Here is a 26,088-nt window from a genome sequence, read left to right on the forward strand (position 1 = left end):
ATCCCTGATGGAGGGGACTTTATTTACTGCAGTCTTTTTGATTTCCTATAGGAAGTACCTTGTGGATTAACCAGCAATGTAATCAATACAATAGCACTGTATGCTGTTATAAACAGATCCATTAGCACTTTACTTCTTGGCCCAGCCAAGGCACTTGATTGGAGAAACGTATAGCTCCCATGGCAACTGTCTGCATCTCTCTAGGGAAGTAAGCCTCATGTTTTGAGAGCCACTTCATTGAAAGCAATTTGATTTTCCAGTCCAGTGTACTTTAGTATGAAGAATTTCCACATTAAGTCCTGTAAAGCAGGACTGAAAAGTCCTAGGCATCTAGGAATTTAAAACTATAATTTAAAAAACCTGAATGCTGTCCAGATTGATTTTTTGGTAAGATTTGATAAGATAAAAATTGCTTGGAAATTTTCCAATTCTTGTTGACTAGTGTTTGAGAAATTCTCAGTGTTATCAAAACTTAAGTCTTTCCGTTTCAGCCATTCTAGTGCATATGTTTTTATCCATTCTGATACATTTTAACGGCACTATAGGTACCTCCCTTTGCACTTCCTTGCTTTAAATGTGTGCAGCTATTCCACAGTAGGGATAGGCTAAGAAGTCTTGTGTAGTCTGTTACTAGAATCTGTAGTCTATTACGCACTGGTATTATCTTAAATTAGCAAAATGATTGATTACTCAGGATCTCTTAACAGTTGGGCATAACTAATTGATGATATGCCTAATCACTCTTAAGAGCATAAGTGCCTAGCTGGATCAGACCAACACCCAGCAACAAGAAGGTAATAGGTGGTCCATTGGATTCATGGGTTCCCAAAACATTTTCATGGGTGCTATTTCCATCTATCCAAAAATGTTTCCTGTATTTATACTGCCTTGTGAACAATTTTAGATGCCAAAAAAAGCTGTGCCACAGATTAGGCTTGCAGCAAGTGCACATTAAAAACTTGGCAGCTACTCACTTATGCAGGCAGCAGTTGCCCACAGTACATTGTATACACACAGTGAAATGAATGCATGTCTTCCACCTTTGCATGTTACTGGGAAGGGGGCATTCTACATCCGGATTTTACACATGTTAAAAAGATTTGTATGTGAAGCAGTCCTAGAAGAATCTGTGTTTCTGGACTTGTTCTTATCCCGCCATGACTGCATTCTGCTTCAGTGATAACAATTTCCAGCTTCCAACAGACCTGCTCCTCATCTCAAATTGAGAGGTGATTGGAAGCAACATAAACAACTGCAATATGTTCACACACAGCAAATTCCCCAAAGAGATAACGTTTGCTTTATTACAGCTTTTTAAATCGAGTGATTAAAAAACAGTAGGTGTATAGAACCATCATTGCTTGAATTTACATGGTAGGGTTTCTTTATTTACTCTTTTTGTTTTTTATTAATAAGAATAGATTCACTTACAGCATAATGGGACTGATGATTTGTTATCCTTGCCTATAGTCAGTGACACACTACTCTTACCATCAGTCTTGTAGTTTAGCCACCAAGGAGCCTGATTATGGCCTTGTAAAGTGGAGCATCACTCCTGTAATCCCTTAATTAATCTCAAATTTTTAGCTCTCTCCCACTGAAAATATTACTTGTGTATCAAGAGAACCTCGATTTATCTCCTTGTTCCTAGGTTGTAGATGTCTGTAGAATCTCTTTACAAATGTGCACCTTGGTTTTGTGGCATTGAAGAGAGTCAAGAAATAGCATAATAGTTTTGCCCATGAGCATGTAGATGATGAAAGTACTTGGCATTAAACCAGCTATCCTCATCCTGTGAATGAAAGATGAGGACTGAGACTAGCAAAGCAACATGAGACCAGGGCTGAGGCTCTTACGGCTTTTGCAGTTCTGTATTTTTTAAATTGTCAGATCTATCGGTAATCCCTGAACAACATGTTCCCCCTCCCAAAGTGCACACCCCACCAAAAAAAGTATGGTATTGGTTACTTTGACTGGTTACCAGCGTGTGTATTCACTGCTTATTTTAGGGATTGGATCAATTCATGGAATGTATTTGATTAGCCCATCTGGTATGGGACTACTCAAGTGGTGGCTAGAGGTGACTCCTGTCTTTGTGCAGTTGTCTGGCTAGCTTCCTAGGAATGTTGTATTGAGCCCTCTCATGGGAAGATGTACCTGCCTATTCCAGGAATGCCTCATGCATTTCCGTATCTGTGTTAAAACCCCAACAGAGAACATGGGGTGACCGCTAGGGATGGGCCTGGACCAGTCCGGAGGCCTTTCTAAAGGCCTCCGGACTGGTCGGGACCTGGCTGGTTCGGCATTGTTGGGGGGGGGTTCCTTTAAGGGTGGGGGAGGGTTTACTTACTCCTCCTGCCACTTTCCCCCCTCCAGGGCCCGTATTCTATGTAGTAATTGGGGCGGCAGGATACCTCCCTGCCGCCCCTTCTCCCGCTTAAGTGCAAAAGGCTGCACGGAGCCTTTTGTGCATGCGCACATTGTGTGCAAACTTCACATCTCCGCGACGTGCGTGCGTGTGGCCACGCACGTGCGCACATTGCGGAGACATGAAGTTTGCACACAATGTGCACGTGCGCAAAAGGCTCTGTGCAGCCTTTTGCACTTAAGCGGGAGAAGGGGCGGCAGGGAGGTATCCTGCTGCCCCAATTACTACATAGAATACGCGCGCTGGAGGGAGAAAGCAGCGGGAGGGGTAAGTAAACCCTCCCCTGCCCTTAAAGGAACCCCTCACACAGTGCCGGACCGCAACTCTGCGGTTCCGTGCACACCCCTAGTGCAGACATACTCTGCAGACATACCTGCGGAATAGGTCTCTCTCTAGAAGAAACTTGGGAGACTGGGGAAGCCAACCCATGGACCTTTTCTCATCACAACCACCACACATTCATTTTGTGTTCTGCAGCAAAGGAGCTATGCCTGCAGTAGTTCCTGGTTGTAAGAGTGTACATCATGGCGTAGGCTGGCATGCAGGAACTGTTCCTCTGGCCAGCCTTGCTTAACTGCTTGGTAAGAGCAGAAAGGAGAAAGTTCCAAGATTCCCTCCCCCAAATCCCTAGAGGGAATGGCTGCAGGAATTCTCTGTCTTTTCTGCTCCCTCAAGGAATGGTTCATCCAAACATCCATTTTATCACTACAGATGAACTGCATTCCTAAAAAGCACTGCACTGTTGGTATTCTTCCTCCACCCCCGCCCCCATTTTATCTTCTTTGGCTTATTTAATAATTTTCTCCCCCCTTTTTTTGGCCCTGTGTAGCTCAGCTGTGAAAAATATGGGAGACGACAGGCCATTTGTGTGCAATGCTCCAGGCTGCGGACAGGTACGTTTACAGTATACTTTATTGCGAATATGTCGTTGTGAATCAAAGTGGCTGTTTTATCACTAAGGCAAAGAGTTTAAAGCCAGTGTTTTATGTGATCACTGGAGGTAATCAGATCGGAGGATTTGCAGTGCGTAAATCCAAGTTACGAGCAAGTGCAAGGGCTCCAAAGTAATGAAATTTGCCTAGCTTTTGTGCCGTATTCATGTTCTGCCAGTATTCTTTTCATAATATCCACAGACTTCAGGGGGAGAGAAAAAATATCCTATACTGATTTCAAGTTAGTATTGTCTGATAATATTGTTGTCCTTTTAAGGTGTATTTAATTAGTTTCAGGTGTGTTAGCTAATGCTGCATACATTTGGAAAAAAATGGCTTGTAATTATTTTAATGAGGGCAGCATCCAGACTAGTTAGTCACAACTAAGCACCATTGAAATTAATGAGATAATTTAGTTATGTCTAACTTAGTCATAATACTGTCCTAAAATAAATGCATATTAGGGCTCTGCATTGGACCTCTGATTCTGATTAATCAATAGGACTCTCCTGGTGCTGTGACAAGGTATCCACTCCTACCAGAGCCCTCCCACTACAGTTCTGCATACTTCCAGTACTGGGGACCCTCCTTAACAGCTTCCCAGAGCCACGTGGGAAGATTGGAAAAGTGTGCAGGCCCAACCAGGAAGCTGCCCTTGTGTACTTTCCTGATGTGCTTTCCCACATGGTTCCACATGGGAAGGGCTGCTGTGGGAGCAGACACCTCCCAATGGCACCATGTGGGTGAGGTCCTGCAGTTCCAATGCACAGCGCTCTCTCTCTCTCTCTCTATCTCCATATATATATATATTCCACAGCAATGCTCCCTTAGCAGTATGTGATAAAAAGCTATTTGCTAACAACAAATCTAAAAATAAGACTACAGAATAAGACACAACTCCAACTAAAAAAACCTAATGCTGTTGGGGGGGGAAACTAATCTGGTGCTGCTTACTTTGTGAACCCCTAAACTTCCAGGAGCTCTTTGGAGTTTCAGGGGTAACATTTCCCCTCATATTCTCTTTCTCCTACCCTCTCTATGCTAATTTTAATAGCCCAGGGATCCAGATTGCTTTGTCATTTGCCTTTGTTCAGTGCTTTCATATTCAAATGGAGAGATGACCTTCTTGTTTTCATTCATAGGTAGGTAAGTCCACTTCTGTGCCTAGGGCAGTGTGCAGCATAATTTTTCTTGGAAATTAGATTGCTTTTGCTGGGCATTTGGTACATTGAGGTTCATGGTGTTTCTTATGTATGGTGCTCCTTGCTGCATATACAGCCACAAAGTTCAAAGAAGTCATTTTTAGCAAAATGTGGATACCATGCCAGAAACTGTCTTCTCTAGGTGCATGCTTATTTGCATAAAGGTGAAAACAGTATATGTACTGTACACAATCAAAGATGGTTTAGACTGCTATCCTAAACATACCTACCTAGAAGTAGGTCCTATTAAAACAGTGAGGTTGACATTTAGCTTAACAAAAATAAAACGGAACGATTAGCATATAAAAAACGGAGGTAACACTGGGCAATCATGTAGTCATCTTGCAGTATAAAATATGCAATAAACTTGTGTTACACTATCCTTTCAGCATTATGCTCATACAGGGATCATCATACACTGATCTGCAACAGATGAATGCAGTTGGGAAAAGAATGAAGCATCATGGTGATTTGCTTGCTCCAAATCTGAAAGATAACAATTCTTTTTAAAAAAACAAAAACCCTGAGTATCCAATGAAAGCATTCAGCTTTTCTTTCATTGCTCTGGTGAAACCTCTTCTGACTGAGCTATCTATTTGTAAAATCCGCTTCTCAGATATCTGTTGACCGACCTACAAAACTTTCAAGCCATGAATGCAGTACCGCTATATCTGGCTCCTAAACTTGTGTTAGAGTTGAATGGGCAGCGGCCATGCCGGCACAGTGCACTGCAGCCAGGCGCGTAACAATGATAGGGCAAGGGGAGACAGTTGTCTGGGGGCCCCACTGCCTGGAGGGGCACCCCAGGGGCACCTCATGTGACTCCCCATTGCCCCCTGCCCAGCCCCATAGCCCCTCAGCCACTTGCCCTGTTCGCCGTCTCTCCAGCTTGTTCTCCTGGCCGGCAATCCAGGCAGCAGCCCAGCTGCCAAGAGCTCCTTTTCTCCCGCCTCTCAGCTGATCGGCGGGTGGGCGGGGCTTCCAGGGAGGCCTCCGTGTAGGCCGCAGTGAAGCCTGAACTCGAGTAGGGCCCAAGCCAGCCAGGAAGGAGGAGGCAGCCAGAGTGTTCTCTGCAGCAGAAGACCCCTTGCTGCCCTGCCTAACCCAGACCAGCATTTGCCAGGTAGAGTGTGAACTCCTTTTTGTGGTTACCTTTCCCGCCCCCGCCCCCCCATATATAGGGATCTGCTTGCCATAGGGCTTGGATATGGGGGGGGGGGACCGAGAAGTCTCTGAATATTTATTTTGAAACAGCTTGGAAAATTTGCTGACTTAAAAAAAACTATCTAAAAAGTCCTATAAGTGGCTTGTTTCATGGCAGAAAATTGCAAAAACTTCTGGAACAGTATTTTATTAATTTTATTTATTCATTCATTCATTTATAAATGCACTTATGTTCAAGTTGTTTTGCAACCCAGAAGGTCGGAGTGAGAACTGTGAAACATGTGTGGTGCTTTTATTTTATTTTTCTTGTGTGTGAACTGCTCCCCAATAACTTGCAGGGACTTCAGGGTAAATCTGGCCAACATGTGAATGCAGCATCTCCATTCCAGAGGAGATGTGTCTTAAAGGGCTTTAAAAGCCTCCTGTGAAAAACCTCCTGCAATCAAACTTGACTGAATTTGTTCAGAATTCTGGGAAAACAAACATAGGCTCACCCTGCATGGTTGAAAGTCTCCTTTGCTAATCTGCAGCGAGGGGCCCATTTTAATAATTCGTCTTCCTAGTGTGTTCTAGGCATTAAAAGTAATACAAATGTATAGTACTCAATGTATATCACTATATATTGTGATGTGTGTGTGTATTCAGTGAAATGTATTTGCAGGCAGCATACTTATTTTGGAATATCAGACTTAAATCCTTGGGGGCCTGGGGTGTGCGGAGGCCCTGGACTTTGGGGGGGGGCATTTTAAAATCTTGTCTCTGGGCCCACTCCAACCTTGCTACGCCCCTGACTGCAGCATCTGCATGGATTGGTCCTCTTGTAGTATGCGTGCACTTCATCATGATTAAACCATTACAACTTCTTAAAATCTGTGTGAGCCATCTTTGTGGTCACATGTACAAGTATGACATCTGATTCAGGCAATTGGTTATTTGCTGGCAACAACTTGTTCTCACGTGGTGGTAGCGTTGTGTCCCATCTACCACAATCATGGAAATTACTGTTAGCCCATAGCTTGATCACTCAATTCATATAGGCCTGGGTTCAGACGTAACTATGGTTTTCTTTTAGAAGAATGAGTCTTGAAGAGGTGCAGAGTTGCACACCCTGCACTGTCTCCTTCACACACAAGAAGGGAGCTGTGTAAGTTTTTGCTTTTATTTAATAAGAAAATGCAGTTCTACATTTCATACAAATCTGAAAGAATAGCAGTTTAAAGTCAGATCAAACTAGCATATCAAACCATGATTGGATACCCTGGCTTTGTTCTAACTCCAGTTAGTTAATCAAATGCAGTTCCCAAAAGTCTTTTTATAACACCAAACTGCATTTGTTCTTAAAATGAAAGTAAAAGTCTGCACTCTTGTACAGGGTGTTGAGGGGGAACATGCAAGTCTGTTCCTTTCCAAGACCTTCTTTGAAGCTGAAAAACACCTGAAACCTGTTACATCTGCCTGGCCTGGAAAAACATAACCCTAGGAGGGACAACCAGCACAGCTCACATGGGCATGAAACATAATGTCTGTACCAATACTAAGAATGCTAACAATCAACACATTAAGAGCGAACAATTCTGAAAACAGCTAGCACTGTTGCTTGACAAACCCTTCTTTCTATTGCAAGATTTTTCAGAAAATTCAGGGCTTGCTTCACACTTTATATGAATACAACGAATATTTATGTACCGCTTTTCAACGAAAGTTCCCAAAGCAATTTAGATAGATATAGATACATTAAAAAAAGGTTCCCTGTCCCCAAAGGGCTCACAATCTAAAAAAGAAACATAAGATAAACACCAGCTACATTCACTGGAGGGATGCTGTGCTAGGGATGGCTAGGGCCAGTTGTTCTCCCTCTGCTAAATAATCACCACCTTTAAAAGGTGCCTCTTTTCCTAGTTAGCAGGGGACTTTATGCAGGGAGTGTGTTTCCAGCATGCCTATATCATGCATGTTGTGTTAAAAAACCTCAGAGTTTGAAGAGGAGGGAGAATCTGTATACAGAAACACCATGTATACATGTTGTGGGCATGTAATTGTGTCTGCATACTGAGCTGTGGAAACATGTAAACGTGTTTCCTTTCAAACGTCATAACGTTCACAGCATGAGTACTTTGGAGCCAGGTTTGCTGCTTGGATCCCTTGCAGCCGAACTTTTTTGTCTGCATTTAAAGAAGCCCCTTCAATTAGCCCCATTTTCTTTTCAAAATAAAGGCAGAAGGAAATTCACCCTGATGTCTTCTGGGTATATCCTTTATTTCCTCTAATTTGAATCAAATTTGTTGTTTTCCACAGTATGGTGCACTTGACTGTGTACTTAAAAATGTATGCAGTGTGGTATAGGTAGAAGTGGTTTCATCATCTCGGTCCTTGTGCTTTTGCGTAGGATCAGGGGCGTAACTATAATAAGGCAAGGGGAGACAGTTGTCTGGGGGCCCACTGCCCTTGGGAGAGACCCCAGAGACAAGTCATATGACAGACTCCCCCAGCCACGCACCCGCCCGGGCTTCCTTCAGTTGTATTCATCTCCCGAAATTGATGTGAGTGTTAAGACCTGGAGCTACCAGAACAGCATGTCTTTCTCTAGTACCATTAAATGACTTGCACCTTCCACAATTTACAAAACCTTTAAAAAAAAATTTCGGATGATGTTCTATTGTGGCACATAGGCTATCTATCTATCTATCTATCTATCTATCTAAAGTTACCACAATTCAGCCTCATTTAAGATTTCTTTACTTCATGAGCTGAGCTTCAGTGAGGGAGGGGCGCATTTTAAAATATTGTCTCTGGGCCCACTCCAACCTTGCTACGCCCCTGTGTAGGATAGTGACTTTGAAAGGAACAGACCATGTCACCTGCTTTCACTTCACCTGATAATGTGTCATAATGAAATGAAATATTTATTTGCAGGTTGTGAAATGCCAAAAAGCATAGCCAGCTAAGAGCCCAGCAGTTGTTTGGTTTTGTTTTTTTTTAAAGGGAGGGGCAGGAAGCAAGTGAAATAATTTTGCAATGCAAGTCTATTCCTCTCAGTCTTGAAAAGTGTTATCAATATGACATTAAATATGGCAGTGTTTGTGGGGGTGGGGAGTGGTTCATACGTATCATTACCAGTTCCTTTCACTTTATTTTTTTCCAGAAAAGTGCTATGATTATTACGGAAATGAAGTCCTAAAACTGATTAGGAGATTTTGCTATTTCCTCCATCCTAGAATCTAAACTACTGGGTTTTTAATGGGCCTGTAAACATGTTTTTGGTTGCTAGGTCTTTAATGGCTGTTATTTTTGGATTCTGTACATGATCACTTCCCAGAAGTAAGCTTGGTGTGACACAGCTGAGTTCTAAATGTGCTGCATATACTTTTTAAAAAAAGATTCTGTTGAAGGTCGTTTATCTGGTTTCTTTTCTAAGGGGACAGGTGACAAGTCTTTCCATTCCTCCCCACATCCCACCCCCCATTTCTGCTCTAAAGTGGTTACTCAACAAGGAAGTTTTAACAGGGAGTGGGGGCAGGGAAATCTAAGGCTTCCTGTGCTAGGAACTATATTCAGGCTGGAGTCATATTTATGTAGCTTATGCTCTTTTCTTTTAGAATTTGAAGAATCCTGGCTTTATGTTTTTAAGCTAAGATTCTAGCCCTCATGATTGCTGAGAAATCATATTAAGTAGCAATTGTCGGTACTTCTTTTGTAATGCTTCAAAACTGCTTTTAAAAACTTGCACCCATAAGGTGCCTTTTTAAATTCCATGAAGTATTATCTACAAATATGATTAATTTTAATGGCATCTTGCTGACTTCAGGGTCTCAATTCCAGAGTCTCCCAAATCTCCCTCTAGTGTTTGGCTGCCTAGCAGAATATTGCCTTATCTCTGTCCCTTTGTCATCAGAGTAGCCAATGGTCGACAGAGGAGCTGTGACAACTGTGTGCCAAGGCCTACTGTGACATAAGAGCTCATCAGCCACTTGCTGCCAAGCAGCACTTGCAGCCCATGGGTTGTGAATATGATAGCGAATATAAATGACAGAAGCACCACCGACTCCAGAGCAGATGTAGAAGCACAGGGTTTGAAAGAGGTGGGTGAGAACTGGGAGGTCTCCTAGTTCAGGCCCCCCGCTCAGTGCAGGAAACTGCTACAGCCTCCCTGACAGATGGCTTGCCCAGCCTGTGTCAAAAAAGACTCCAGCAAAGGAGAGCCCGCTGTCGAACGGCTCTTGCCATTAAATTTCTCCTGATGTCTAGCCTGAATCAGCTTCCTCCTAACTTCAAATCATTGGTTCTAGTCCTGCCCTCAAGAGCAACAGAGAACAGATCAGTTCCTTCTATGGGACAGCCCTTCCAATACTTGGGAGACTGCTAAACATACCCAGCTACTGTACTCATTCCTCATAGGACTTGGTTTCCAGACCCCTCATCATCTTTGTTGCCTTCCTCCGAACCTGCTCCAGTTTATCAGTGTCCTTAAAATGCAGTGCCCAGAATAGGACACAGTATTCCAAGTGAAGTCTGACCAGAACAGAACAGAGTGAAAGTATTGCTTTTCGTTATCTGGACACTATAGAGCGGTTCATACGACCGTCGAGCCAGTGGGGATCATACCTACCGCCCCCCACCCAACTATCTCTCCAGTTCTTCTGGCTGTGCTGCTTGCACGTCCACAAGAGCAGCTCTCCTGGGAGCTGTGTGGCCATCTGGAGGTCTGGAAAATGCAGCCCGGCCTCCAGATATTTCTAAACACACTGTACGAGGAATGTGGTACATTGAGGGATTTCCCCTCAAACCAAGCACCCTAGACACCCAGCTCTGTGCCTGCTCGGACTGCCTGCAGTCCAAGCAGAAGACAGCAGGGGACCTGGGTACAAGGGCACACTTGTACCCAGGTAAAGAAGCCATCTAATGGGGCAGTGGAGAAATGCTTGACTAACAAGCAGAAGGTTGCTGGTTCGAATCCCTGCTGGTACTATTTTGGGCAGCAGCGATATAGGAAGATGCTGAAAGGCATCATCTCATATTGCCTGGGAGGAGGCAATGGTAAACTTCTCCTGTATTCTACCAAAATAAAACCACATAGCTTTTTGGGCACCAGGAGTCGAAATTGACTTGACAGCACACTTTATCTTTTTATCCAGGTAAAAGCTGGTGGAAAATTCCTGGGCTACCAGGAGAGGCACCAGCGCTTCACATGAGCAGCCCTACCCGAGTAGGGTTGCTTGTGTGAACAGCCTCCATGACTCTGTTAATGCAGCCCAGTACTGCATTAGTGTTTATAGAAGCTGCATCACACTGCTGGTTCATGCTCAACTTGTGATCTTTCCCATATGTACTGCTGCTAAGTCAGGTCTCCCCCATCTTATATTTGTGTATTTGATTTTTCTTGCTCGAATGCGGAACCTTATCTGACAGTTTCCTCTGTGGAACTGCATTTGAGTGTTCCTTTTAGACTCGGAAAATTGTGTATTGGAGCCCCTTAACACTGGGGATCTTTCAGAAAGGTTCTGTGCCTAGGCACAAGCTGCAATCCAACATCCCACTAGTGAATGATCTCTTGTCGGTTTTTCTTTTTTCTTTTTACTTCATATAACTGACCAATTTCACTGTTAACATTTTTTCCTTCCCTTGCAAATACAATATGGGAATCCATTCCCAAAGCTCTTATAAAGCATTGTGTTGGAAGAAGTACTGAATCAATCTGTTCCCAATTAAATATTTTCCAGGCACCAAGAGGCAAAAATTGAATAGAACAAGAGTTTTGTGATTGTGTATGCAAGTATATTTGGTTCACGCAAGCAGTATACTTTTTACAGGCAATGTTCCTTGATACACTAAAAAAGTAGTTTTCTAATGGTGCATGGAGGTGTTGGTGCTATGCTGCCTCATCGTGGCGGCAGGGGGGTGTTCCTGGGATGAGTGGATTACACTGGGATGTATACTCCCAGTAGGGTCACCCAAAGCCTGAAGGTCATCTTAGATGCCCAGCTAAAGCAAGCAGGCACCTATATTGGGCAGCAGTGATATAGGAAGGTGCTGGAGGCAGACGATCACTACAGTGACAATGACAAAGGCATCATTTCATTTTGTGTGGGAGAAGGCAGTGGTAAACCACTCCTGTATTTCACCAAGAAAACCACGTGGCTAGACAAAATAAAATGATTGTTGATGTAGTGCCGGATGATGGGCCCCTCAGGTCGGATGATACTCAACATGCTACTGAGGAAGAGCTGAGGATCTCTCAGAGTACCGATGGTATTTATGACGCGGTTAGACTAAAGCCTTTTGGACGTCTAGCAGCTGATGTTGTTGTGAGGGAAAAGAAAATACAAAGCTTCAAAGACAGAATTACAATGGGAACGTGGAATGTAAGGAGCAGGAATATGGGAAGGCTTGACACAGTGAAAGATAAAATGAATCAACTACAGATTGACATCTTGGGCATCAGTAAATTAAAATAGACTGGAATGGGACACTTTCATTCAGAAAATCATACCGTTTACTACTCAGGAGATGAAAACCAAAGAAGGAACGGTGTTGTTTTCATAGTCAGGAAGGATATAGCAATGACAGTACTTGGGTGCAATGCAGTCAGTGACCGACTAATATCAATTAGATTTCGTGGACAACCCTTTAACATGACAGTTCTTCAAGTCTATACCCCCAACAACTGATGCAGAAGAAGAGGAAGTTGATGAGTTTTATGCTCAAGTTCAGTCTGAAATTGACAGAACATGCAAGCAAGATGTGATGCTGGTGGTTGGAGACTGGAATGCCAAAGTTGGAAATGGTAAGGAGGATAACACAGTTAGACTGTTTGGCCTAGGAAACAGAAACGAAACAGGAGAATGACATATTAGTTTATGTCAAGTTAATGATCTCTTCAGTGCTAACTTATTCTTCAAACAACCAAAGCAGTGCCGGTACACATGGACATCACCAGATGGAGTACACAGAAATCAAATTGATTACATTATTGTTGCAAGGAGGTGGAAGAGCTCAGCAAAGACATGTCCGGGAGCCGATTGTGGGACAGATCACGAACTGCTTATGTGCAAGTTCCAAGTCAAGCTAAAGCAGAAAAACAAAGCTATCCAGCTCCCACGATATAATCTTGAGAATGTACCCACCATTTTCAAGGAGAACATCAGGAACCACTTTGAAGTTCTTTGAAGACCAAGAAACGAAAGAAAGCAAAATGGATGTTAGAACAAATGGTGGAAATTGCCACGAACAGGAGAGAAGCCAAAGTCAAGAAAAAGACATCAGGAAGGAACTTAATAGGGAATTTCAGAAAGCAGTTAGAAGAGACAAGAAAAAATACTACAATAACATCTGTAAAGACCCTGAGGATGGAAACAGACATGGAAAAACAAGTTTTCCAAAAGATCTCTGAACTCAGAGGGAGGTTTCAACCTCAAATTGGTATGTTAAGGGATGCCAAAGGACAGATGGTAACCGATTCAGAGAAGAGCAAACAGAGATGGAAGGAGTATACTGAAAATCTGTACAGTAGGGACGTCAACATTCCCTACTTGCAAGAACCTCTAGTACGGGAAGATGATCAGCACTCTGGTCATTACCAAGTCCTTCATTACCAAGTCGAATAACTACAGAAATGTGGCAGGCAACAGAAGAAGAATCAGTCAAGGCTCTAACCAAACTATGCCAGCAAATTTGGAGAACGACGCAGTGCCCAACAAATTGGAAGAGATCAGTCTACATACGCATGCCAAAGAAAGGAGATTTAACAGATTACGCAAACTATCACACAATATCCTTAATTTCACATGCTAGCAAAATAATGCTCAGAATCCTCCAATGCAGATTAGAGCCCTGTGTGGAAAGAGAAATACCTGATGTTCAAGCTGGTTTCAGAAAAGGCTGAGGAACAAGAGATATCATTGCTGATGCACACTGAATAACTGAGAAAGCCAAAGAATACCAGAAAAGTCAATATGTGCTTTATTGGCTACAGAACAGCCTTCGATTGCGTCAACCATGTCAAGTTGTGGAATATCCTTAGGAAAATGAGCATCCCAGAACATCTCATTGTTCTCATGAGAAACCTATACACAGGTCAGGAAGCCACAGTCCAGACGGAACATGGTGACACAGACTGGTTCCAAATCAGCAAAGGAGTAAGACAAGGCTGTATACTTTCTACTTATTTATTCAGTTTATATGCTGAACATATACTGAGAGAAGCTGGATTGAAAGAAGATGAGTGTGTTTTTAAAGTTGGAGGAAGAAACATCAATAACCTGCGCTACGCTGATGACATCACTCTGATAGCTGAGAATGTGGATGATCTGCAAGCTCTAGTAATGAAAGTCAAGGAGCACAGTGAAAAAATGGGACTACAACTAAATGTAAAGACTAAACTAATGACAACGGGTGCAGCAAACTGCCTCAGAACTGACAATGAAGACATTGAAGTGGTGGATAGCTTCTGCCTTTTAGGATTGACCATCAACAGTAAAGGATCCAGCAGTCAAGAAATATGCCACAGCACTTGGTGCAATGAAGGCCTTGGAAAGGATCTTTAGATGCCGTGACATGTCTACACCTACAAAGATTAGAATGGTTCGGACAGTGGTTTTTCCATGACACTCTATGGATGCAAAAGCTGGATTTTGAAGAAGCAAGATAGAAAAAGCATTGACACTTTTGAACATTGGTGCTGAAGAAGATTTTTGAGGATATCATGGACAGCCAGGAAAACAAACAAATGGATCATAGAACAAATCAATCCAGAATTTTCACTTGAGACACAAATGACCAGGCTCAGACTATCATACTTTAGACACATTATGCAAAGATCCAGATCCCTTGAGAAGTTCATAATGCTGGGAAAAGTTGAAGGAAAGAGAAGAAGAGGAAGACCAACAACAAGGAGGATGGATTCGACAGCAATGAATGCACCACTGAGAGACCATAAAGGCCAAGTTGAAGATAAATCATCCTGATTGATTAAGTGCTGTCAAGTCGGTGACTACTCTTAGCGACTACATAGCTAGATTCTCTCCAGGATGATCCTGGAAGGAATCTATGTGGTCACTAAGAGGTCAGTTAGACTGAGAGATGGTGACTGGTTGATGGTCACCCTGTAAGCTTTATGAATGGGTGGGGATTTTATCCATTTTCTTCCCTGTCCCTGTCCATTACTCTTACCATTATACCCCATATTTGTTTTCTGAGAGCTGGTGATTATTTGAATCCAGAGGAATGAGACACAACCCAGAATTGTTGCCATTCCTGGTTTCTTTTTGTTTTTCCTTCCCAATAATTGGCCAGGCTGGTCACACTTAAGAAAATAGAACCATTTTGGAAAGAACCCCAGAAGACCATTTCTTCAAAGACCACTTCTTGCATAACCTCCTTAGGTAGCCTCCTTGCTTATAGTTTGGGAAAGCTTTCATAATGTAAAAACTGTTATTGTTGACTGTTATTGCCCTGTAATGTAAACAAAATAGCAAATTCTGAAATAAAAACAGGGTTGAAACAAATATATTCAGTGTGCATTTTTATTTTATTTGTTTGTTAGACATTTCAATTATTTAACCTTTTCCACCTGAAGACAGATCCCATACATGTATCTGGCTTTTTACCCAGGCTTTTATATGATTGTCTCTGCTGCTGCTCTTTGTATTTTGTACTGTTTTTATGCTTGTGTTTTAAATTTTTAATCAGATTTGTTTTTATATTTTTAGCTTCTATTTTAATTGTTTCATTTTTATAATCTTGTTTTAAATTCTGTTGTAAACTGCTTTAGGATTATTTTAATGAAAGGCGGTATATAAATTTAACAATAAATAAACAAACACACGCACATATATAAAAATACACACACACCAAGTGTCTAAATATCAGGTTTGTGCTTAGATACTTAAGAGAAAAGGTGAGATAATCAAAATGTGCCTAAATAGTTCTCTCTGGTGCCTAGAGAGCTCATTAATATCATAGCAATACAAAAGGAGTATAACTAGCTATTTGCACAGATTCCACTTTTTACATAACACTGAAACTGCTGCTCTTTGTTCAACACTGTGTATACACTAGAATAGAGGGGCCCTTGTTTCCATGTATTTTGGATGTTTGTGTATATATAGCAGATACAATTAACAGCTTATCAAAAACTGCAAGCTAAATTTATTTCAGGAAGTAAACATTGGGTCCAGTGGCTTTGTTTATAATGATACAGCTATTGGTAACTGAAGATAGTTTTGAACGGCTTGATCCTGCTTAATAAAGCCTTTTTCGTTTCTAGCTGTCATAAGGTTTTTGTATTTTTTTAAAAACTATAGATATAAACTCTCACTCCTTTGTAATCTTGTCATTTTTTAAAAAAGCATCTTCTAGTTTCAGAAGTTTATACGCTAATAAAAAAAGAACATTTAGAATAAATACATTCCATATGGCAATCATCTGTGGTTCGCCATCTACCAAAACCATGACAATAACACATGCCCTATAGAAACTCCATCTAAAACATGCAGGCTAGCTGCAAAACTTGGTTTGTGACTATAATCCCAATATAATTGCCTCTTTGCTTCATAGTGTCTGTATAGACTATATTAGTGGATCCTCGCTTGCATATATTTGAAGGGAGAAGTCATAGCTGATACATAACTGAGGCACTAATGTGTATATTTTGTGCTGTAATATCTATACTAGAGAACAAAACCTTGTAAGAATTTGCTATATGTTTTAGCTGAAAGTGTCAAGTTAAATAGATCCAAATAGCCCCTTTGGCAAAGGAAGTGGATATCCCCAATGGCTACTTAAAATAATCTTCTAAAGCTATTTAAAATAGAGATAATAAAACACACCCTCAGTGGAGCTGAATGTGAGCAATAAACTTTAGTGATGTCATTAAAACAGAAAGGTATTGACTAAAAATGTATAATGATGCAACCTTCTCATTAGACTCTCTGAAATACACTCTTGTATTAACTGTCTCAGACATAAAATTGCTGCTTGAGAGAAAAGTACCGATTGGCCCCTTCACGCAACCAAATTGCTGCTTCAGGGATATTGACGTAGTGAGTGCAGGCTAACTTTTGCTCCTGATGAGGCGCCAATGACAAATTCACAACTCAAGTTACTGCTATTGACTTCACAATTGCCAATCCACTTTCAAAAGCTTTTCGCAATAGGTGTATCAGCGGTAAGCAAAATAAATTGGACCCCAGTCTGGAGAACCGCACAACCATTTTGCCTTGAGTATAAGTCCAGCCTGGGTCCATTCAATTCATTTCCTTAGCGTGGCCAAGATGCGCTGACATGGTTTCAGAATTCTGCCATAGACTTGCTGAGTGCTACTGAGTATGTTGCAGTACCATAAAACTTGAAACAAAACAGCCTTCCTTTTGAAGCTGTTCTAAAAAATCACATCTGAAAGGTGCAATTCAATCCTTGTCTGTCGGTCTGCAAAATATAGGGGCTCATTGTTAACGGTATGCATTCCCTCCATTTCCACCCATTTTATTAAATCCCAAACATATGGCATTTGTAGATAGCATTATAAAGTATTTAAAATAGAAGTCTGTCATTAGTATGCTTTATCCCATACAGCTGCCTTGTAATAGAGAATTTTTTAATGTGTGGTGCAGTAACAGTGACTGTATTATGCAAGGCAGAGAATTTAGACAGCTATGAAGGGGGGGAAATCAGAACATTTCACTTTTTAATACTTACCACAAATCACCACTTAGAGTCTGATCGCATCACTACTTTTATACAAGCCATTTCCTCAAACAATTGTCTGCTTTTTAAACCTACCTCTTGGACAATTTATTTCTCTTAAGCCTATGCTACTAAGGGTGTCATCTGCAGAACGTCCAAGAAATCAAAAGCTCAAAACCTGCATGAGGCCAGAAAATGACTCCCCTTCTTTGTGCTTTATTGTAGCCTCTTATCTTGTCATATAATAGAAATAATGTTTATGGCACCGAAGCCCCAGCATCACTTGGCATTTAACCAACCTCAAAAGTAGTTTATTGCTTTGTATACTCTGCCACTATAACCATTATCCCTTAAATCTCTATTGCTTTGTAATATACGAGCCAACAAATGGCTTCTGTGATTGGTTAAACATGGCACTGAAGCTAAGGTGTGTTTTATAGCTGGTATAATACAAACCAATATAGATTATTCTTGTTATACAAGCTCTTGTATTAAAAAGATTGGGGCATGGGGGAGAAGGTGCCCTCTCTTCCTTCTTTCAATAAGCTTTTCAGTGGCAGGCTCCAGCTGCCCTTGCTGTCTTTGACTTTTTAGTGGCAAATCACATGACTGTAGAAAAGACCTTATCTCAGTGCAGTGGTGCTTGCAAACACAAAACTCTGTTTCCATTTAGAGAGTATAGTAGCTTTTCCTCTCTGCTCTGGATGTGCTCTTATGGTAGCTGGTTAGTGAAGGCTGGAAACAGCTTGGGGCTGTAGTCAAGCAGTTGACTGAAGGAAATTCACTTTAAAAATCTTTGGTTTACTGTTGTTGGCATGTTGAAAATGGACTTGCCAGATATTAGGTCCTTGGAAAAAATATCTAGTGTCTCTTGGTGGTCAGTCTTAAAAGACATGGGAAAAACTGCTGCCTTGGTGACTGCCATTGCTAATGCTTTTAATCGAGCTCTCTCCCTTCATAAAACCTATGCAGCTTGGATCCAAAGAACTGTACATCTAGTTCCATGCATCCCCGGGAGCTTTGTTTCTTGAACAGCAGCTTCTCTTTGTTACATGGCAAACCACTTTTGAAAAATGAAGGGATTTTCAAAAACAGATTGTGAACAAATAGCAGACTCCCCAGGGCATAAACAGCGTTTTAAAAGTCCATTTGACATGCCCAAGCTTCCTATGTCAACCAGGGATTAAATAAAAGCTACCACTTTACCTATTTAGCTGGGGTTTTTTAAATTTACATATACCACCCTGAAGATAAGGCCTAAGATGACTAAAATAAGCAGAAAGTAGGATATAACAAACACTCAAGATGGTAGCTTGTTCTGAGATAGAACTGTGTGTCAGTGATTAGAAGGTCCCCATTTCAAATCTCACTTGCACCATGAACTCACTTGATGGCCTTAGGCAAGCCATTCCTTTCATCCTCACCTCTCTCTTCTGGGACATGGGAATAACTACCACTTACCTTACAGAACTGTTGAAAGGATTACAACATAATTCATATGAAGTACTTTGAATGCTTGAAAGCATTATGCAGATTCTGTGTTGTATTATTAATATTCAAACTCTGAGAGGTCAAGCAAGGAAAACCCCATGAAATCATGATCAAGATTGAGTTCAAGTTAAGATATTGGGTGTAGTCACTGGGTTCATGGACAGATGTCCATGAAAATTCAAATACTCCATAGTCCTTTGCTGTGTGTACAGCTTGATTAGACCAGAAGAAAATAATAATAATCTCTCCCAGTCCCATTTATTGCAGCACAAAAACCTATGTGGTTTAATATTGTGACAGTGTAGGCTTACTCTTGACAGCATTTCTTCTCTTCAGGGCCATAAGAACATAACAATGTTCTTAAATTTATTTAACAATAAATAAAAATAACAGCCTTGCTGAACCAGGCCCAAGGCCCATCTAGTTCAGCGTTCTGTTTCCCACAGTGGTCCCCAGACCCCTTTGGGCAGCCCACAGTCAAGAGGTGAGGGGTATGTCCTCTCTCCTGCGGTTGCTCCCCTGCAACTGGTATTCAGAGGCATTGTGCTGCTGAGCCTGGAGGTAGCTTATAGTCATCAAGACTAGTAGCCATTGATAGACCTGTCTTTCATGAATTTGTCTAAGCCCCTTTTAAAGCCATCCAAGCTGGTGGACCACATCCTGTGGCAGAGAATTCCTTAGATTAATTATGCGCTGTATGAAAAAGTACTTCCTTTTGTCAGCCCTAAATATCTTGGCAATCAGTTGACCCCTGATTCTGATATTGTGAAAGAAGGATAAAAAAATTCTCTCTCCATACCATGAATAATTTTATAGACCTCTGTTGTGCTTTCCCTCTGTTGCCTTTTTTATAAGCTAAAAAGTCCCAGATGTTGTAGCCTTGCCTCATAAGAAAGCTGCTCTAGGCCCCTGATAATCTTGGTTTCCCTCTTCTGCACCTTTTTCAGTTCTATAATGTCATTTTGAGATACGGTGACCAGAACTGTGCACAATTCTCCAAATGTGGCTGCACCATAGATTTGTATGATGCCCACTCCACTTCCTTTGATCTGCTTGCTCGTGGACATGTGAAGTGCTGGTAGGTGAATATTTAGGGGGTTCCCCCTTGGGGCATCTCTGCCCAGTAGTTCCTAAGGCATTTGGATGTGCATCCAATGTATGTGTGATCTTTGCAGTCTGCATGTGAAGGCATCTTTGCTGTTGCTCATCTGTTCATGGCTTTACATATGGCGAATAGGAAAATCTTGTAAATGGCCACACTCCTAGTAGCCTGTAACGATCTTCCTCCAGGTAACCAGGAAGGAAACCCTTTTTTGGCCCTTGAAAGAGACTTCTCTGTTTTTTAAATAGTTGATCTATCACAAATGATTAACAAGTCTGTGTGGGCTAGTAAAACTTCTGTGGGTGATGACTTTTTGTGAAATTGGAGGGCTAAGTGTTGGTACTGCTGTCCCTTAGGGAGGATGAGTCAGGGCCATTGCCTAGGGCCTAACAAGCCCCACTGTAGCAAGTGGAGCCTGGGCTGGTAGGCTCCCCAGGAGGCTCTGTCCCTTGCCCATTTATCTGCCTGTCTCTTCCCTCCCAATGCGTGCTCTGCCCTCCTACTTTATATTGTTTCCACACTAGCCCTTTCCCCCCTGGTATTGCCATCCCTTGTTCCTCACAATGCTGTGTGGATTATGGGAATCCGCATGCTGCATTGTCCTCCCACATTTTTTCAGACCTGGTGTTGTGATTTTATGATAGGCTTTTTTGGTATTTCGCTATAAAATGCAGTTGCAGCAGCAGCCTATTCAGTGCAGACAGGCAAAGGGGAATTGTTGCTTTTTAATTTAAAGCTCCCTGCTTGCAGATTGCCTATTTTATTGCTTCCCTGTTTAGTGTAGCTGGGGGATTAGTGCTGAAATGCCCTCTTATGGGGTGAGGTATGAAAGAAAGAAATTACTTGTTTGTTTCCACTATCTTTTCCTCCTTTCTTTATAGCAAAATAGTGGTATTTTGCTATAAAATAATGGAAATCAATCTAACACGCACTCACCCAAAAGGAATAAACTCTGACTAAATAAAGGGGGCAGTTCTGAGCAAATCCTTGAGTTGTATTGAGCAGGAGCACAATAAGACAGGCTGACCTGGCAAACATGAAGTGTTTAACATTGGAAAGGACTTTTGCAGGGTAGAACTTACATGTGAATAGACATGATACAAGATTTTGGCTATGGGGGAAGGGCATTGCTGGCTAATACCGTGCTATATACAGTACTGCGTGGAACCTCTTAAGTCACCACCTAGAGATATACATGTCAGGCAGTATAAAAATATGATAAATAAATAAAATAAATAAATTGAGTGAAAGGAATGCCTCAGCCATATTAACAATATAAATGTATATAAATGTAACAATACAAATAAAAAAATAAAAAAGCTCTACTATGGAAGCAACATTGCTCTAAACACTCATGAAAGGGCTGAAACAGCCTGAAACAAATAGCTGAAGAGATATATCTTTGTCATGTTAGAAAGGCCCAGTGTTGGTCCAGCATGTAGATTTGCTTAAGTGGACCCATAACCTGGTTACCTATATGCAAAGTCTAGAATAGGTGTCTTGTGCGGGTACATATTCTGAAACTGTGCATACAAAATTCACTGGCTTAATTCCTAAAGCTTCAGTCATCTGTTATTAAGGTTGTTGGTTCTAAATTTGCAACATACCACAATAGTTGGGTTACTTTTTGTATTTTGCTCTAAAGGGGGGCGGGCCTGTTTCTAAGTGCGAGTGTGGCAAGCTAATTTTTTTAATAATAAGTTTGAAAAGTCATCTGAAGTCAGTGAACGTTTATTTTTTAACATGCCTATAACTTAAAAATGGTCAAAGCAATTTAAACCAAATTGGATAATAAAGAAAAAGCTCCTGGGCTGAGCTCCTGTATGCCAAGTTCCAGCTTAGAATGAATTTTTATGACCAAATTATAAACCCTTTAGAAATGAGGGTTTAAAATGGAAATGTTGACAGACCTTTAACTACAAAAGCACTATAATGTGTTTTATGCTCTAAAATATAATTAAAGGCTTAAATATTGTTTAATAGTAGCACTTCCAGTAACCTGAAAGCTTAATCATTCTTACAGTGAGGATTCATTACAGACCTTAGAACCAGTTAAGCTCCACATGCTGGACTGTATCAACACAAGCACTTGTCCGTCAAATGTACATTACTTTGGACAGCTCTCCAAATCCCTTCCTGTACTAAATAAGAGCCAACCCATTTGATATCATTCTGCTCTCGCTGTGTCGTCTACTACTACTATCACCACCAGCACTACTACTTCTTCTAATATTTATATTCCACTTTTCAATCAAATTCTCAGTGTCATGAAACACAAATGTTTAGGCCGTTGCGAGGAGGATTGGAATGGACCATTCACGCTGCTGCTGCTTCTAAACAGCTTCTTGTATTGCGTTTGTCCCGAACTGGTGTTGTGTGACAGCTAAAAGGGTGAGCTCGATATCTCTGGTTCAGTTCTCAGTTCAGACTGCCCCCATCCTCTCTCAAACTGCATCTCACAATCTACAAAATGAACATATCTAACCTATCTTGTAAAGATTCCTGAAAGAATGTATGTGAATGCTTTGAGCACTCTGTCTGCTAGATCATTGTTTGTTTCCCAAGCTTCTGGTTGAGGCACCAAGAGAAACTAAAACTGAAAGCCACACAGCCACAAAAACAAGTCCTGGCAACAAACAAACATACACACACACACACACACACACACACACTGGGACTTCTCCACCCCTAAAGTGATATCAGGCCTTCAAAGGCTCCCCCTTCTCCTGTTTGTTTGAAGAAGGAAAAAAAAATTTTTAAGAAAAGATCATTACCTTCTCAGGTCTGCTCCTCCTTTTCCTGGAATAGGCTTCAAACTGCTTAGGTTCTCATAGTGAGGATTATTGATAATGCCACTCTTGTACGACATGCATGCCAGATGCACCCAATTGCACAACCCTTGCACCTGAGATTGCAGAACCCAAGTTGAATTGTTGGAAATTGTTCAGCAAAGAACAAGGGGAAAGATGTGGTGATGTGATCTCACCTTGCTCCTCTAAACTTTGGTGAAAACCTAGGGTGGTTTTAAAAGTTTCTAGGTCTCATCATTGCAAATGCTGGGAAATGGAAGGACAGCTAATGTATTAGAATAGGGAAGCAACCTAAAATACCATTTTAAGTTTTCAATTCATGATTGGAGATAGGCTCAAGTTTTAACATTGTATGTCAGTCTCTGTTGAGCTGACTTCCATAAATGAGGGAATACATAGGCTGCATGCAAGCATTATGGCCAGGTTGGAACCTGGGACAGGTGTACCCAAATCCTAGAATCATAGAGTTGGAGGTGGGTGTGTAGACCATCTAGTTCAACCTCCTTTTACACAGGAACATAAGAAGTTGACTTATGCCGAGTCAGACCTCTGGTCCATCTAGCTCAGTATTGTCTACTCGGACTGGCAGCAACTTCTCCAAGGCTTCAGACAGCAGTTTTTCCCAGCCCCACCTGGAAATGTCAGGGATTAAACCTGGGACCTTTTGCATGCAAAGCAGATGCTCTTCCACAAAAAAACAATTAAATCAGTTTCCATACAAATTTCTTCCAGAATTATGGCAGGAACCTAGTGGTATGATGGTTTGAAATTGAGCACTGGAATGGCGCCCAAGTGGCATATTTATGGATGGCATAGCAGCCTAGACCTACTTGCACTGAGAGGCACACTCTGCTTTGTTCAGGCATACTTGTTTGTGGAGTCAGAGGCAGTACACTACTGATCTTGGGGAGGAGATTATGATGATGATGGTTTTGTTATTGATTTGCCTTTCTCTACAGCAGGTGGCTTGAGATGACTCCTGCTACTTGCTTTCTAAAGCACACTGGTTCAAAGAGAAGAGAGGGATGCTAATTGGAGTTTTGTTTGATTCAGTGACCTTTTTGGTATCTTTCAGTTCTGTGTTTGCAACTCTATTATTCATTATTCACTGCCAAAGCTGGAAGCCACCAAAAGGCCATAAAGCCAAATGTTTTATATTTATGAGTAATTATGCTTTGCTTTGGGCAAATGTTTGATTGAAGGAGGCCCAACAGTGAGCTTGATGTGCATTATCCCTCAGGCAAGTCACTGCCAGCTGTGTGTTAATCAAATAACGAAGGTTAGCACATTCAACTCTATCCCCAATTTCAGAGTACTTTGGGGCATGGTAAACTTGTACAAACTACAGTTGTACATTTTAATATTTGAAAGCTGGGTTTCATACAAAAATTGATATAACATGTCAGTTGTCTTCAGTGCTCCTTAGGGATTTACCTTTTCCCTTGACCTGCATAAGAGCCTTTTTTTGGAGGGGGCGGGGTTTAGTCTTATATTTATCTTTGTCTAGATCTGCCGCCCACTCCCCTTCCTTGTCTTAGACTTTCTCCAAAAAATGGTCACAGCTTTGCTAGTGTAACCCATGGTGTATGAGCAGGAATAAGCATTTTCTTCTTCATTTGAACTTTATAAAAGTCCAGCAGTATGAGTAATTGGTCTCCCCTGATGGAGATGCAGTAATATTACAATCTCCAAATCAACCTGAAGCCCATCAGAATTAGTCACCTAGTGACGTGACTCATTGGGTGATACATTACTGAAACATGCACTTCTACTTATGATGTGGCATTTACAGATGAACATTTTCAGGATGTGAACTTGCTTGTTCATTAGCTTTCTGACACTCAACTTTTGATAGCACCATCAACTTTTGATAGCACCTTCATTATTTGGGATAAAATAAGGTCATTCACATGATGGGTGCTACCTACATACCACCCAACCCACAAAAGAATGGGCAAGCGGGCAATTTTAAACAAAATTTTAACCTTCCTCCAAAACCCCCATAGGACCCTATGGGGTTTGGGGGAAAGGTTAAAAATTTGTTTAAAATTGCCTGCTTGCCCAATTCTTTTGAGGGTTGGGTGGTAGGAGGCAACCATCATGCCCTACCACCCAAACCACTTTGGTATCCCTAGGAGCTACCCAATGCATTCTGCAATCCTGCCTTGAAAAACACTGCAGAAGCACACAATAAAAGGGAATCTGTCCCTCCCAACAAAGAACACACATTTCAAACACAGTCCAAATGGCCAAAAAAAGAATTACTGGCCTGTAATCCACTGCCAGCCACAGTGCCTGCACTGCAGTAACATCATTGGTACAAGTTGCTCTCTCACACACAATTATGACTCCTTACATTCCTAGCATTGCAACAGCTGCCACAGCAGCACCCTTAGCAGCAAGCATTGCCATACGCTCAACTATAACAACTCCAGCCACATTTGAATGCGGATTGCAGAGCAGACTAGAGCAGTGAGTGAAGCACAGGTTACTCTCAAGGCCAGACATGGAGCTCATCACAACAGTCACCAAGGAATATTACACAGACTGAGAGAGACACTAGAGCTGCCACTGTCCATTTCTTGCCACAACACTATCTTACAAACAAAACAAATCACAATATAGTTGAGCGTCAAAAAGCTAATGAACAGTATAGCAGCAGTAGCACAAAATAAAACTACAGAATCAAACCAGCATGGTGTAGTGGTTAGAGTGCTGGACAAGGACCAGGGAGACCCAAGTTCAAATTCCCATTCAGCCATGAGACTTGCTGGGTGACTCTGGGCCAGTCACTTCTCTCTCAGCCTAACCTACTTCACAAGGTTGTTGTGAGGAGAAACTTAAGTATGTAGTACACCGCTCTGGGCTCCTTGGAGGAAGAGCAGGATATAAAATGTAAATGATAAAAAATAAATAAATAATAAATAAGCCTACCATCCTCTTCTTCTGATGTATCTTCTTCAAGAGAGGCATAAGGGCTCTCTCTGCCTCACAGTCCCTTGAATACATTTTGAAATTCTCTCCAAAAGTGTTCCTTCACCCTCCTCCCTCCCCCAGCCAATGGGGGCACAGTTGCCCATGACAACACTTCATATGTATAACAAGCCAGCCAAGAATCAAGGGGATTGCAAGCCAATTTGAAGCCAGTGCCAGAAAACCAATCAGCAAGGGAAAAACAGGTCTCCAAAATGGTGCTCAAAACATTTAAATGGGGGTTTTCTATTCCGAGCTCAAAACAGGCTCTTTATTTAGAGGGTGTTTTGTTTCAACATCAAAACAT

The 26,088-nt window shown here is 41.6% G+C and overlaps 1 protein-coding gene across 6 annotated transcripts in view; it reads left to right on the forward strand.

The window, feature by feature from the left end:
• The window catches only part of LOC128345133 (cyclic AMP-dependent transcription factor ATF-7), a 170,841-nt gene that overhangs the window by 61,256 nt on the left and 83,497 nt on the right, over nucleotides 1-26,088 (forward strand). For all 6 annotated transcript variants that reach the window (XR_008316277.1, XM_053296593.1, XM_053296596.1 and 3 more), the window contains one exon: nucleotides 3,258-3,321. Coding sequence is in view for 5 of the 6 variants with exons in the window: in XM_053296593.1 (XP_053152568.1) it covers nucleotides 3,258-3,321 (64 nt within the window). In the remaining variant the exon portion in view is untranslated. The remainder of the gene's footprint in view (nucleotides 1-3,257; nucleotides 3,322-26,088) is intronic.

The sequence above is a fragment of the Hemicordylus capensis genome, chromosome 2 (assembly GCF_027244095.1).
Source record: "Hemicordylus capensis ecotype Gifberg chromosome 2, rHemCap1.1.pri, whole genome shotgun sequence".
NCBI classification, from domain to species: Eukaryota; Metazoa; Chordata; class Lepidosauria; order Squamata; family Cordylidae; genus Hemicordylus; species Hemicordylus capensis.